Source organism: Zootoca vivipara, chromosome 3 (assembly GCF_963506605.1).
Source record: "Zootoca vivipara chromosome 3, rZooViv1.1, whole genome shotgun sequence".
In the NCBI taxonomy this organism is placed as follows: domain Eukaryota; kingdom Metazoa; phylum Chordata; class Lepidosauria; order Squamata; family Lacertidae; genus Zootoca; species Zootoca vivipara.
Window position 1 is genome coordinate 63,884,756 of NC_083278.1, and position 14,115 is coordinate 63,898,870.

The 14,115-nt window shown below is 43.8% G+C and overlaps 1 protein-coding gene across 7 annotated transcripts in view; it reads left to right on the forward strand.

Moving 5' to 3' along the window:
* PLEKHG1 (pleckstrin homology and RhoGEF domain containing G1) overlaps positions 1–14,115 on the forward strand; it is a 103,912-nt gene that overhangs the window by 67,903 nt on the left and 21,894 nt on the right. For all 7 annotated transcript variants that reach the window (XM_035108764.2, XM_035108763.2, XM_060272747.1 and 4 more), the window contains 2 exons: positions 7,003–7,103; positions 11,763–11,832. In XM_035108764.2, coding sequence (XP_034964655.2) covers positions 7,003–7,103; positions 11,763–11,832 — 171 coding nt within the window. The remainder of the gene's footprint in view (positions 1–7,002; positions 7,104–11,762; positions 11,833–14,115) is intronic.

A 14,115-nucleotide genomic window follows, 5' to 3' on the forward strand; every position in this document is an offset into this window, starting at 1 on the left:
CCCAAAAAAAGTTATTCCTCTAACAAAACTAAATGGTGCTGCTACTTTAGAGAAACATAAATAAAAAGAGTGTAAGTTTGGTGGCAATAGGGTTCTAATGATTTTATCTTATTGTAAGCAGGTTGCTGCTTGTATGATTGTCAACTAGCCATTTTGCACAACTGTTTTCTTCTTGATAACCCTGTGCAGGACGTGCCCAGAAGGGTCTAGAATACATCATGGAGACCTCCTTATGAATTACCATTGCAAAATACAAAATCTGACTTCCAACTTGTAATTGCTGTGGGTTAGTGTAGCTCCCCAGCTTGCCATGTACCCACAGTAGGAAACCTTGGTTGGAATGCTTTCCAAAGAGTAGTATCCCCATGGGTTAAAAATTCAAGAGATATTTTCCTTTTTCCACATATAATTCCTGGGTATCTGACATTGTTATGGTTATGTTCTGAACCTTTCAAGTGGATACGGAAGTATGGGCTGGGTCAAGAAGCATGGTTTTTCTTCTCTGTAGGACGTAAATTATGGTTAAATGGATTTTATAGATGGGATAGCAAATAACAAGTGTGACATTAAGGATTGTTGAGTATTCAAGATGAATTGCCATCACCTTCTTAAATTTACTAAATCACCTTGAAAAGTACGGTAGGTAGAAGCTATTCAGTATTGTTCTGTTTTTTTATGATTGAAAGGGTCATTAATACAGTCATACCTCGTTTTGCAGCTGGGATCCAATCCGGAGCCCTAGCCACTAGCCGAAAAGGACACAGGGCAAAGGGCCGTCCTGCGCATGCACGCACGCAGAGCAGTTTGTGCTTCTGCACACGCACGAGTGGCAAACCCGGAAGTAACCCGTTCCAGTACTTCCGGGTTTGCTGCGGACGTTCACCGGGATGGATGCTAGACAAGGCGGATGTTTGTGGAGGTATTACTGTAATAGGAGGTTGGACTAATCCTGGCTGACTCTCAGTGACTTACAATCATCATCATGAGCAGCAGCCAATAGCTTGGGTTATCACAGAATTGTAGAGTTGGAAGAGGCCCCAAGGGTCATCTAGTCCAACCCTCTACAATGCAGGAATCCAACCTTTGCTGTAAAAACACCAAGGAAGGAGAATCCACAACCTCCTGAGGGAGTCCGTTCCAGTGTTGAACAGCTCTTACTGTCAGAAAGTTCTTCCTGGTGTTTAGTCGGAATCTCCTTCCTTATAACTTGAATCCATTGGTCCAGGTCCTAGCTTCCAGAGCAGGAGAAAACAAGCTTACTCCATCCCCACCCCACCTCCATGTGACAGACCTTTAGATATTTGAAGATAGCTATCATAGCTCCTCTCAGTCTCCTCTTTTCCAGGCTAAACATACCCAGCTCCCTCAACCGTTTCTCATAAGGCTTGGTTTCCAAACATCATATTGGTTGCCATCCTCTGCGCACATTCCAGCTTGTCAGTATCCTTCTTAAACTGGTCCGGACACAGTATTCTAGGTGTGGTCTGACCAAAGCAGAATAAAGTGTTACTATTACTTCCCTTGACCTGGACACTATACATCTATTGATGCAGCCTAGAATAGCATTAAGTAGCTTTTGTTTGCTGCTGCAACACACTGTTGATGCATTTTAAGCTTGTGGTCAACTAAGACCCCTAGATCCTTTTCACATGTACTGTACTACGGACAAGCCAGGTGTCCCCCATCTTATATTTGTGCAGCTGGTTCTTCCTGCCTAAGTGTAGAACCTTACATTTGTCCCTATTGAAATTCAATTTGTTAGTTTGGTTATTTCAAGTGCATTTGATTTGAATCCGATTAAGCTGTCCTGATCATGGCTATTGATTTATATTTGTGTGACTGCACAACCGTTGCAAAAACATCTGTAGTAGTAAGCATTATGTTAAGGTTTTCTTCTAGCAAAACTAGCCTAGGATAACACTTTATTTGTAAGTTACAGGTAGGTAGCCGTGTTGGTCTGATGCAGTCAAAACAAAATTAAAAAATCCTTCCAGTAGCACCTTAGAAACCAACTAAATTTGTCATAGTGCATGCACACGAAAGCTCATACCTATGACAAACTTAGTTGCTCTCTAAGGTGCTACCGGAAGGATTTTTTAATTTTGTTTTGACTTTATTTGCAAGTTTGTGTTGCTTTGGTTCTCTGCCTCCTGACATTAGCATCTCACTAGGAAATGATCTGTTTTTGCTCTTATAACATGCTTTATTTACCGTAAATTTGAAACTTTAAAATAACTTTAAAATACTGAGGAAAGAGGCTAGCTGTATAGAAATAAAGCCTGATCTTTTGTAACCCTGCATATTTTTTCACAAAGCAGGAAAAGGCTTTTAATCTTTAGTCTTCCAAAAATGCTTAAACCAAGCCCATTCTTGAACTATTTTATATATGCATAAATATTGAAAAACACAGAATTGTTTTTTTCCATGTCTGAGAAAGTGATCAAAATTGCGCATCTATTGCCTCTTGCTAAACCTGTTTCTCAATTCAGGTAAGCACCGTTTATATAGCAAGTGATAAATGTGTTAATAATCTAGTTAATTCCCATATTCTGTTTCTGTGACTGAAGTGTCTTTGTTGATACAGCTTTGTTGATGTGTGAGACACAGTAATCTTTTAACAGGCTTTCTTCTCAGTGCTATGAATAGTAAATGATCTGATGTCTTCACTATTACATGGCTGAGAAAATAGCATGGGAAAGCCACAGTCCTTTTCTCACATTGATTTTTTTTGTATGCCTTATATTATGCTTCCCCACAGTGTATGCCCAAACCTTTCCTACATCTGGGGCTTACACCTATGAACTCAGACATTCCCATGTTTATCATGCTGTTTCGACTATAGAACAGAGGTCCCTAACCTTTTGATGCCCAGGGAGCATATTTGACAATCTAAGAAACTAAGAAATACTCATTTCAAAACTAGTGATGCTAAGACACTCCCCCTCACACACAGAAAAAAAATGGCAAAACACCTATGCTTCCCCCCCAAAATAAATAAAACACAAAAAGATAGCATTTCTCCTTTATCTTCTCCAGAAACAGAATTGAATGTTTTGCTGTAATTTCAGGGAGACAATAAGACTTGGCTCTGATAGCTTTAATAAAGATTCATAGACCATTTCATTATGACAGTTGCCAGCTATGCAATTAGGGAGTTTCCAGCCTTTTTATTATGGCTTCATATGCTTGCAGCTGCTGTGACATTGTTTGCCACTGTAGTTTTGTTTGACCTTAAAGGGTCAAAGAATCCTTAAACAGAAAACAAAACCAGAATCTTGGTTGCATAGCTTTGATCATTTTACTTCAGAGACTCACTGTGAGATCAATTTTATTTCTAAATGACATTTCTGTTTCTAGGTTGAGTTTGCAGAGCTCTTAAATGACCAGGCATAACATGATGCAACGATGCATCTCTGAGGACCGGGCTGTTGTTGTTTTGCTTCCATCTGCTGTATTACACTTCATGATCATGCACAAGTTGACTTGTTCCTTCTCTTGTCACACTCTATCCCAACCCTCACAACCTACTGCCTGCTAAGAGTTTTCCAACAACTTTTTTTCAGCCCCTGTCAGCATGACTAGTGGTTATGACTTGTAGGAATCATAGTCCAAAAAACTAGTGACCTAGCCTGCTCTTGAGATGGATCTCATATAGACCATAGATATTGGTTCCTCCAGACCCTTCCATGCACATCGCTCACCAACTCTGCATCATACACTCCTTGAGTGCTTTTGCTTGGCTGCAATTTGTCCATGAACTCTGATGATACCGTTTGCTTACCTGGATAGAGAATGGAGAGGGGTGGGTGGGTAGAAACTAGCCTACTTTATGAAGGTAACATTTACATTAATTACTCTGCCTTTTGCCTCTGCCCTGGACCTGCCTACCACTGACATGTGGCCCTCAGAAAGTTGTCCAGAAGGGAATATGGCCCTTGGGCTAAAGAAGTTTCCCCTGCCAATAGGGTATAAGTTGCATCTCTCTGCAGAGCACACAGATGTGTGGACCTGTGCACAGGTGTACTATGTAATCCTATTCCCCAGACATACCTGAAAGATGCACAGGGAACCCTTCCAATCAACTGTTCGGTAGGGAAGCATCCAGAGGGCCTCACAAGTAGCTCTGTATCATGTGAGGTGAACTGCAGACTGGGAAAAGGGGATATTGAAGTTCTGTTAGAAGAAATAACACACTCTCCTTTAACCCTGTTGATGCAGTTATTTATTTTTTGCCCATTTCCTGCCCAGTGTTTATTGTGCAATGTAAAGCTTTTATCGTTCTCTGAAGATTATTTTGTAGTGTTACATGGTGACATTATCTTGTGGCTAACCAGAAGTCTGGGGGGCAGGAATCAGAATTTAGGTAGACTAGTTCAGTAATTTCGCTTACAAATACTTGTCCAAAACTATTGATAGTTGTGCCAAATATCCAACAGATAACTTGACTAGCCTGCTTTTAAAGCAATCATTATGTACTTTGGTGATACAGATATTATGTATTGCAATATATTGTGTGTTTCATTATGTATCAGTGCAACATAGGCATCTGTATTCTCATGATATTTTAGTGTGGTTTAGTCAAAGTAGTGCTCTCCCATTATTGTTGGACTCCAACTCACATAAGCAATCGTCAGCATCGCCAAGGGACAGAAATGATAGGAAAACATCACTTGGAGGGACCTCATTAGCTACTTCTGCTTTTATTCTTTTTCACATCAAACAGTGTTTGTTCTTACAAAAGCAAATTATGAACTGCTTTAAAGTAGTAAGGTTTCTATATAGGTTTTAACCACTTTTTAAAAACTGGTTACTGTGGATTTGTAGTTGTTAGGGCAGGCCCAGTTTGTTACATCTCATTCTGTTGAATGCAAATATGTGTTAGAAATTACAGCTGGGAATGAGCTTTTCCTGTTTTGTACTCATTTTTTCCACCCTTTTGACCCAGGTTGCAGTGTGTGTGTGTGTGTGTGTGTGTGTGTGTGTGTGTGTGTGTAGCAATCCTTTCTGCTTCATGAAGCCTCTTAAGTATCTGCTCCAAGGGAGACTGTGAGTGAAAACAAAAGGTCACACACAGTTTTGGGAAGCCCCCGGGACATTGTTATAATGACTTAATGCAAAAACATATTTTAAGAGAACAGATTTAATGATGAGGTCATAAGTTAATGGAGGCTGGATGGAATGGAATGTAGAGGTGTAGATCATGTATGCCAGAATGTTTAATGTCATGGAGCTTCCTTGTTGTAAAGCCCCCAGTGTGTAGATATAAAATTGCATTTTGGTTAGATGATGCTCTTCGATGCTGGAAGTCAAAACTTGCTTATATGTGGGCAGAACTGGTTAAGAACTCATGTCATCTTTATGTGCTGTTCTTGGTGCTACAATATTTTGATTTGCTTGCTTGTTTAAACAATCAAATTATTTAGAAAAGTAAACCTATTGTGAACATGCCCAGTGATTTTTCTCAAATAAGTTTCCCCTTTGTTTTTATCTGATTCTCTCATGTGGGTTTTGGAATTCCGTTACTATATAACAAGATCCTCATGGTGTAGCTGACATTTCCCAGAATCCCTTGAATTTGGTGCTATGGAATGTTGTGTTGCCATTGGTAAAATGCCACCACACGTTGTCTAAACCCTCAGGCTCAGGATCATGTCAGGGTTTTGTTAACATGGTTCCAGCTGTTCTCACTCTTAGTTTATTGTTTTCCTTCCTCCTGCAGAGTTTCTTTATAAATGTTATGGAAGCACACTAGGCCTTTTGTTGTTGTCTTAAATAGTAGTTTTAATGCTAGTTCACACAGGTATCTGATTATCATAATATCAAGGGATGACTTGTACATATTCTGATGGCTTCAATTTCTAACATCAGTGAGAGAGCAAAGCCTCCCGAAGCAGTATTTTTCAATGGAGTCAATTTGCACACTAAAACCCCACTACCACCATAGATTTAAAACAATGCGATACCACTTTAAACAATCATGGCTCCCCCCAAATAATTATGGGAGCTGTAGGTGGGTATGGGTCCTGAGAGCTGTTAGGAGACCCTTGTTCCTCTCATAGAGCTGTCATTCCAGAGTTCCCCGTGAAGAGGGACTGATTGTTAAACCCAGTGCATTTCCTGGGGGTACGCATACCCCAAAAGATTTTGTGAATCTAAGTTTGGCCTCATTGAGGGGCAGTATTTTAATATGAGTAGGGAAATGAGAGTACCCCTAAACATTTTTACGGGGGGGAAACATTGGTTAAACCACTCTTGGAACTGCAGTTCTGGAAGGGCCTGTCTGGTAACCTGCAAATCACTGATTTAAAGTAAGTCTTTCCCAATTGGTTGATAGCTCTCTTGTTCGTGTGACCTAAAATGTAATCTCCACAAATAGCATACAAATGAATCTTCTCTGCAATATGTTCCCGAGTACATGCAGTTTCTCATTAGTACACCAGGTGGGGGCTGCAGAAGAAGAGAGACCTTGTTCCTTATAAACTGGGAACCAGGACGTTTATATTGCATTTACTGTATATTGTGTTTGGGAGTTTTAAAGGTGCTTTTTCAATAGCTCTGAAATATGGTAATACTTTTCCAGGTCTCCTCTTATCTGTATGAAGTGCATGTGCTTCAGTGATGATACTTTATGTTGTTTTTAAAAGAAACCCTGCTTAATATAGGAAGATGTCATTGACCTTATTGAGTAATTAATGGAGATAATTCAGCTGTCACTGTGGATGAAATCTGAATACGTTTGCAGCTTGAAAAACATGCAGTGCACAGTCTGAGCAGCAAAGTATTCAGTCTTTGGGTTTATTCCTTTGGTATTGGTGAACAGATAAGTATTGTTATTTTCCATAATGGAAGGACTGTTCAGTGTGGCGCTACTGAAGGGATTAGTGTAATATAAAGTGAAATTGATCTGGAGCAGACTCCTCTTCCACAATTAAAGATCGTTCCATTTACTGAGGAACAAAAGAGCAGACATATTTAAGACAACCCTTTTCATTTATTTCATAGGATTACCTTGATTGTATCACTGACCAATCCAAGCTCTCTTTGGGGATGGAGGAACAATCAGCTTTGTTTGGAAACATAAAAGATATCTACCATTTCAACAGGTGAGTAAATATTTGACTTAAATGAAAACATATATGAGGACCACAAATCAAAGCTTTTGTTCATTCGTGCACTCCCCCCAACAGATTAAATATTAAAGTAATACTAAAATAGGGGGGTTGGTGCTTCAGACCAAAGTCCTCCCAAAGGTATCTGTGCTGTGAAAATAAATGCTAGCACAAGACATTCACGGGAGTTCCCACTGCCATTGGAATAAGTGCCGTTGGAATAAGCCCTACCTATGCATGGGTAGAGACTGCTGGAGGAGACTCTTGAGAGTCCCATGGACTGCAAGAAGATCAAACCTATCCATTCTGAAGGAAATCAGCCCTGAGTGCTCCCTGGAAGGACAGATCGTGAAGCTGAGGCTCCAATACTTTGGCCACCTCATGAGAAGAGAAGAATCCTTGGAAAAGACCCTGATGTTGGGAAAGATTGAGGGCACTAGGAGAAGGGGACGACAGAGGACAAGATGGTTGGACAGTGTTCTCGAAGCTACGAACATGAGTTTGACCAAACTGCGGGAGGCAGTGCAAGACAGGAGTGCCTGGCGTGCTATGGTCCATGGGGTCACGAAGAGTCGGACACGACTAAACGACTAAACAACAACAACATGCATGGGTACGGATTGAGACATGTTTTAAACAAGAAGTAGAGCTGGGTATCATCCGCATACTAGTGAACAACCAGCCCAAATCCCCTGGTGATCCCTCTCAATGGCTTCGTATAGATGTTGAAAAGCATGAGGGAGGATAAGTGTCACGGTCCGGTCGGCGGGCGTCAGGCCCAGAAGCAAGATGGTGGTGTAGAAGCAGGAACAGGTGCAGGGCTGAGGGTCCAGCAGCAGGCAGTTGCAGGGTCAAGGAGCAAGGCGAAGGTCCAAGGGTCAAGGAGCAAGGCGAAGGCTCAAGACGTCGGCAAGGCAAGGGTCCACGGAGCAAGGATCAAGACGTCGGCAAGGCAAGGGTCCATGGAGCAAGGATCAAGACGTCGGCAAGGCAAGGGTCCACGGAGCAAGGATCAAGATGTCGGCAAGGCAAGGGTCCACGGAGCAAGGATCAAGACGTTGGCAAGGCAAGGGTCCAAGGAGCAAGGATCAAGAGGCCAAATGCAACCAGGCAGGGATAGCGTTGCTGTGGCCAAGAGCTGAAGGGAAATGCTGGGCTTTTATCCCTCCCAGCTCCTGCCACCAGGTGCAGTGAGATCTCAAGTGGCCTCACCTGGGTGACTACTCCTTGCCTCTCCAGCACAAGCTGAGGATTTCACCTGTGTGGCCACGCCTTGCTTCTCCAGCACAAGCTGAGGCATGCCCCAGTCCTGCAAAGCACTACAGGCCCCAGAGCCTGACTCCTGCCCATACTCCTGACAATAAGAAGCTGAATACCCAGTCATTACTTCGTCAGATTTTGTGCTGTTGTTGAAGATAGCATAAAGTACACATTCCTCCATAGTTGGTTCCCAAAACAGTTCAGTGTGTGCACATGCACTTGTTCGCCCACAAACACTACCAGGGTCGGCCCTACGGCTAGGCTGGGTGGCGCAGGGCGCCACGGCGCTGGCCCCCCAGGTGGAGCGCCTCGCAGCTGCGCCCGCCTGCCGGCCGCTCCGCCTTGCAGCAGCGCCCTCAGCAGCAGCGCCTATGCCCGCCCACCGCACAGCAGCGCCCTCGGCAGCCACGTTGTGCGCTGAGCCCGCCCGCTGCGCTGGAAAACGGGGTGGTGGGGGGCGCTGGAGGGATCCATCGCGCCAGGTGCCAGAGGTGCTTAAGACGGCCCTGAACACTACCCTTCTAGTTCAGAGATTAAGCATCTGATGATGTAGCTTTGTATTACAATAGTGCTCCATGTTCATATTTAGCTTATGTAATTAAAGAGCGATGGAATACAGGGTCAAAGATCTAATATGGGTTTTAGTGTAAAGTGCTGCTGGCACAGATAACTGTTATCTTGCATCAAGAGTCGGCCAGCATAGGGTTCCGCCCCTTCTTTTAAAATGTATGCCCCTTTTAAAAACATTTTAGTCGTTTCTGCAGACATGCAATATTGAGCGATTTCTCCACTTTGACCTATTGGCTTCTTGTCAAGAAAAGCCTTTGCTAAGTAGTGCCAGGCAATGCATACAAACATGAAATTTATATTAAAAGATAAAGACGTGTAAAGAATGGCTCTCTAAGTGGTTTTGGCTGCTAGACTTTTTACTGCATTTCTCTCTCTTTTTCAGTTTTTGGCAGCCTGAAGTTCACTAGGCACAGCACAGACTTGTCAAGGCATTTGAAAAATGACAGTCAGCTTTGGATTATTAATTCTTTGAAGCCACTTGCTATTCTCCATTTGTAAAATTTAACATTCTGCCTGGACTGGGAGAAAAGGAGTGATTCCCTCCCTTTACTGTTTTGTAATGTCTTGATCCTATTGGGATGCAAGGACCTAATAATATTTTTACAAACAGCCCCCCTCCCCAATACCATGCAACTCTTTCAGGAAAGGGTAATTGTAAGCAGGAACAGGAAGTACAGAGCTGTGGGCACCAAGCACAGAGATTAAATAGGCCATGACTTAAATAAAGAAATGTGGGAACGAGAACATAGCTAATGAGACAAAGTGTGAAGGGATGCCGGGAACCCACTCAAATGAGATGATCAAGGATAACTAGCCAAGATGCCCCTTGGCACAACTGTACTGACTGTTTAAGCTAAAGCCATTTTCCTCCTCTTGTAAAGAACATACTGTGAGGCGAGGTAGGTTCCTCACTGGAGTTGCTGATTGACATTATTTTTCACAACTGAAAGCAGCATTCCCTCTCATAAGCCGTTGTGTAGCTGTGGAATGCTTGGCCATTCCGTGTCTCACTGGGATGAATCTGCCATTCATCTCCTAGCCAATATATAGCAACTTATATGCAACCTGCATACAATAAGACTTGGATTGTTTTCACAGTCACCTAGGGCAAAGTTCCCTTGAAGTCGGTGGAACATATTTCTGAATAACCATGGTTAGGATCACATGCCAAAGGTTAGGCTAAATATGATACACAGAGACATATGTTTCTTTCTTCCACAGTCAGGCCCGGCTCTAGGGGTAGTCTCGGTGGCGCAGGGTGCCAGGCCGGCAGGGGGGCGCTGCGCGCTGCGCCTGCCCACCAGGGCGGGGGCGCCGGAGCGATCTCTGCACCATGACGCCAGGGCGCCCGACCGGCTTGAGTCCACAGTCAAATCAAAACAGTTGGGGTGGAGATAAAGCACAACTGTGTGCACTGTATTAGTCTGTAATGGATGTTGCAAGCCTATGCCTGCTCCGTAGCAACAACCTCACTGATCTCAAAGGGCCTGCTAAGTCAAATGCAAAGAATCAGGTTTTTAACTGTAAATTTAGTTACTGATGGACACTTTTGATATTTCCTCCCCACAGCAGACTAATGAGACTGTGGCAATCCTGATTATCTTTGGTGCCTCTAAATCTGCTGTAAAGTTTATAAACGTACCCTGCTAATTATCCACTCAGTTTTGTTTAAAAATAAGCATGCATCCACTTACAGCAACAATTAATGTCAAAATCTATTTGGCTACCAGCGTGTCAAAAGTTAAAAGAACAGCCAGCACGTGAGAGCCTGCTTATAAACACAGCAGGGCAGGGTTGTTTGAGCGTATGGCCTGCTTCAGGAAATCATTTTATACTTTGCTGTCTCTCCCCCACCTTTCCAAAATAGTGTACCGGTAAGCAGTGCAATGACTTATGTTTTTTTTCTCCTTGTTGTGATTCAAGGGTTTTTGTACACAGTTGAGAAGGGAGTAGCAACCGAGGTGGCTAGAGAGAGAATCCTTCCTTAATATACAGCAGCACGATGTGCATGGATCACTGTGCTTGTGCATGGAAGGCCTGCCTAGTGCTGCTCTTCATGCACCTTCTGCATGTTTGTGTTGCCCCTTCCATTCAAGGTTTTTTTTAAGCTACATAATACTCTGTGTGAAAGAGAGAGATAGAGATGCAGAAAGGTGCACAGCAATGTTTGTAAAAGAGCCGCACTATGGAGGCGCAGGGGCAGAGGAAGGGGTGTGTGGTGGGTATGGGCAGGCCCAGGTATGCCCAAACGGTCCACCCGCTGCCTGCCCCCCAGCTGTAGGGCGGCTGAGTGGGAGGAGGCAGGCAGACTCCAGAGGCCCCGTGGTGCACCCCGCTCCTATGGGTGGCTTGTCCCGCCCTGCCCCTGGGCACGCCCGAGCGGCTTCCTCCACCACTGTGGAGGCGCGCAAGTTCCATGCTCCCACTTTCTTGTAGTCAGTACAGACAAGAACCGGCTGTCTTTTAATGGAAGACAGAACTGGAGGTAGAGGCAAGAGTACAAGGAAAATGGTGAAGGCATGTTGGGCAAACAAAGGCAAATGCTGCATAATTTATTGATAGGGTAAGAATAAAGGTTGGAAGTGTTGGAATATTAGTAACCCCAATAACTAATGAGGACTTAGCCCTATAGCAAGGCATACTATTAATCAGTCTACTTTATTTCAAATATTATGTCAAGTGCAATGCTTATTTTGATTGTAGATGGTATATATCAGTGTGTGGTTCTCCATATTTTTATTTTAAAAATGCAATATCTTTCTTTCTTTCTTTCTTTCTTTCTTTCTTTCTTTCTTTCTTTCTTTCTTTCTTTCTGTCAACTAGTGAACTTCTGCAAGATTTGGAAAACTGTGAAAATGATCCTGTAGCTATAGCAGAATGTTTTGTTTCTAAGGTGAGTAATACTGCTTTCCTCTTGATATTGATCTGAGCTATAGCATATTACAGCCTCTTTGAATATAAAACTCAGGGTGATTCAGTCTATTCCCAAATGTCTGCAACTGAGTTAGCTGTGTAGTAAAGTTTTTCAAAGTTAAAAGAAATATTTTTATGGACATTAAAATATATTATTTCCTTCCCTCCCTAAATATTTCTGAACAGATCAAGAACTATGAAAACATTTTGAGACCATTTCCTTTTCCCTCACAGATCACTACCAGGACAGACTTATTGAATTGATTAAGAGCTGTACAATTGTACATCTGTGTCTCAGATCAGTACAGCTTTTGCTAAATTCTTGTAGATTATTACATTTAAAGGAAGAAAAGCAAATGTGACTCATCTCTTTGGGCTAAAGCTATATTTATCATCTTTAATATTTTCTTCTAGAACTGTCATAAAATAGACTGAGAACACATTTGTCAAAAGGATTTTTTTAAAAAAAATCCACAGTTGCATGCCGTGTTCTGTTAGTAATTCTAATTATTGTGGTGTGTGACATAATCTCACATTTACTATAAAACTCTGATATAAGAAACCTTTTTGAGTAAACAGGAAGAAATTAGGTTCACATATAAAGGACTATCTCTAATGCCCCTCTTCCCCACAACCTTTGAAGTGGCGGTGGTGGGTGGGAATTTCTCTCAAGACATGTGGACTGTTTGTACATTTCTGCTATTGCATATATGGTATCCCATGGGATGAGTAATGAGTTACATGAGTGATTTTGTTAACACTTTTTTTTTGCAAAGATTACACATAATTATCCAGCTCCTATAATTCATATTTGATTATCCAATGTGCCAGTTTTGCACATGGACTAGAAACCACATTCTGCTTCAGAGAATGGTGGATGAAGTCACCAGTATTCTACATGGTGCTATTCTCAGCTGTTTCTTGTATTTGGTGTAGGATTATTATTAATTTTTTTACTGTGACTGCTCATGTTTTATATTATGGACGTGGGTGGCGCTGTGGTCTAAACTACTGAGTCTCTTGGGCTTGCCGATCAGAAGGTCAGCGGTTCGAATCCCCGTTACTCTGTCCCAGCTCCCGTTACTCTGTCCCAGCTCCTGCCAACCTAGCAGTTCGAAAGCACACCACTGCAAGTAGATAGTTACTGCTGCGGCGGGAAGGTGAATGGTATTTCCGTGCGCTCTGGTTTCCATCATGGTGTTCTGTTGCGCCAGAAGTGGTTTAGTCATGCTGGCCACATGACCCGGAAAGCTGTCTGTGGACAAACGCTGGCTCCCTTGGCCTGAAAGCGAGATGAGTACCACAACCCCAAAGTCGCCTTTGACTGGGGTCCTTTGACTGGGGTCCTTTACCATATATTGTTGTTGTTGTTTAGTCATTTAGTCGTCTCCAACTCTTCGTGACCCCATGGACCATAGCACGCCAGGCACTCCATTATCCTATATAATAAAGTGCAAGTGTCTCTGCGTCCAGTATTCCCTGTGTCCCTGGGTTTGCGCTACTGTGCATGTGCCCCACGGACACAGGGATTGGACGCAGAGACTTGGAACGCACACTCACGTGTGTGCTCTCCCCACCCCCCACCCCTCTGCCAACCGCTGCTTCCTTTGCCGCCACTGCAGGAAGAGGCCAAATCGCGGCCTTCTCCTGGGCGCCCGCTGCCCTGCTGGGCTCAGCGGAGCGCCCCGACGAAGCGGCAGCCGTGGGAGGGGCCAACCGCCCCCCCACGCGCCGCCGCCAAACGAGGCCGAATCACGGCCTTCTCCTGGGCGCCCGCCGGCCAGCTGGGCTCAGCGGAGCGCCCCGACGAAGCGGCGGCCGTGGGAGGGGCCAGCCGGCCCCCCATGCGCCACCGCCAAAAGAGGCCGAATCGCGGCCTTCTCCTGGGCGCCCGCTAGCCAGCTGGGCTCAACGGAGCACCCAGACGAGGCGGCGACCATGGGAGGGGCCAATCGGCCCCCCCACGCGCCGCCACCGCCAAAAAAGGCTGAATGCTCTAGCGCCCGTTTATTAAACGGGATGAATGACACTAGTATATATATAATGGTAAGAGCATTCCATTTCATCTAGGGTGAAATTAGTTCTATGGTTCCTGAACATGCTCTGTAGGTACATAGGGCGATCCTTAGCTGAAGCTGAACAGGTCAAGGTCTGATCTGGACCAAGGTGCAGCTATGTAATTTTAGACCCTGTACTTCATGTCCTTATGGGGTCCTGCTTTACGCTGCCATGTTGCAACATCAGTTGTGAAACATATAGTTAA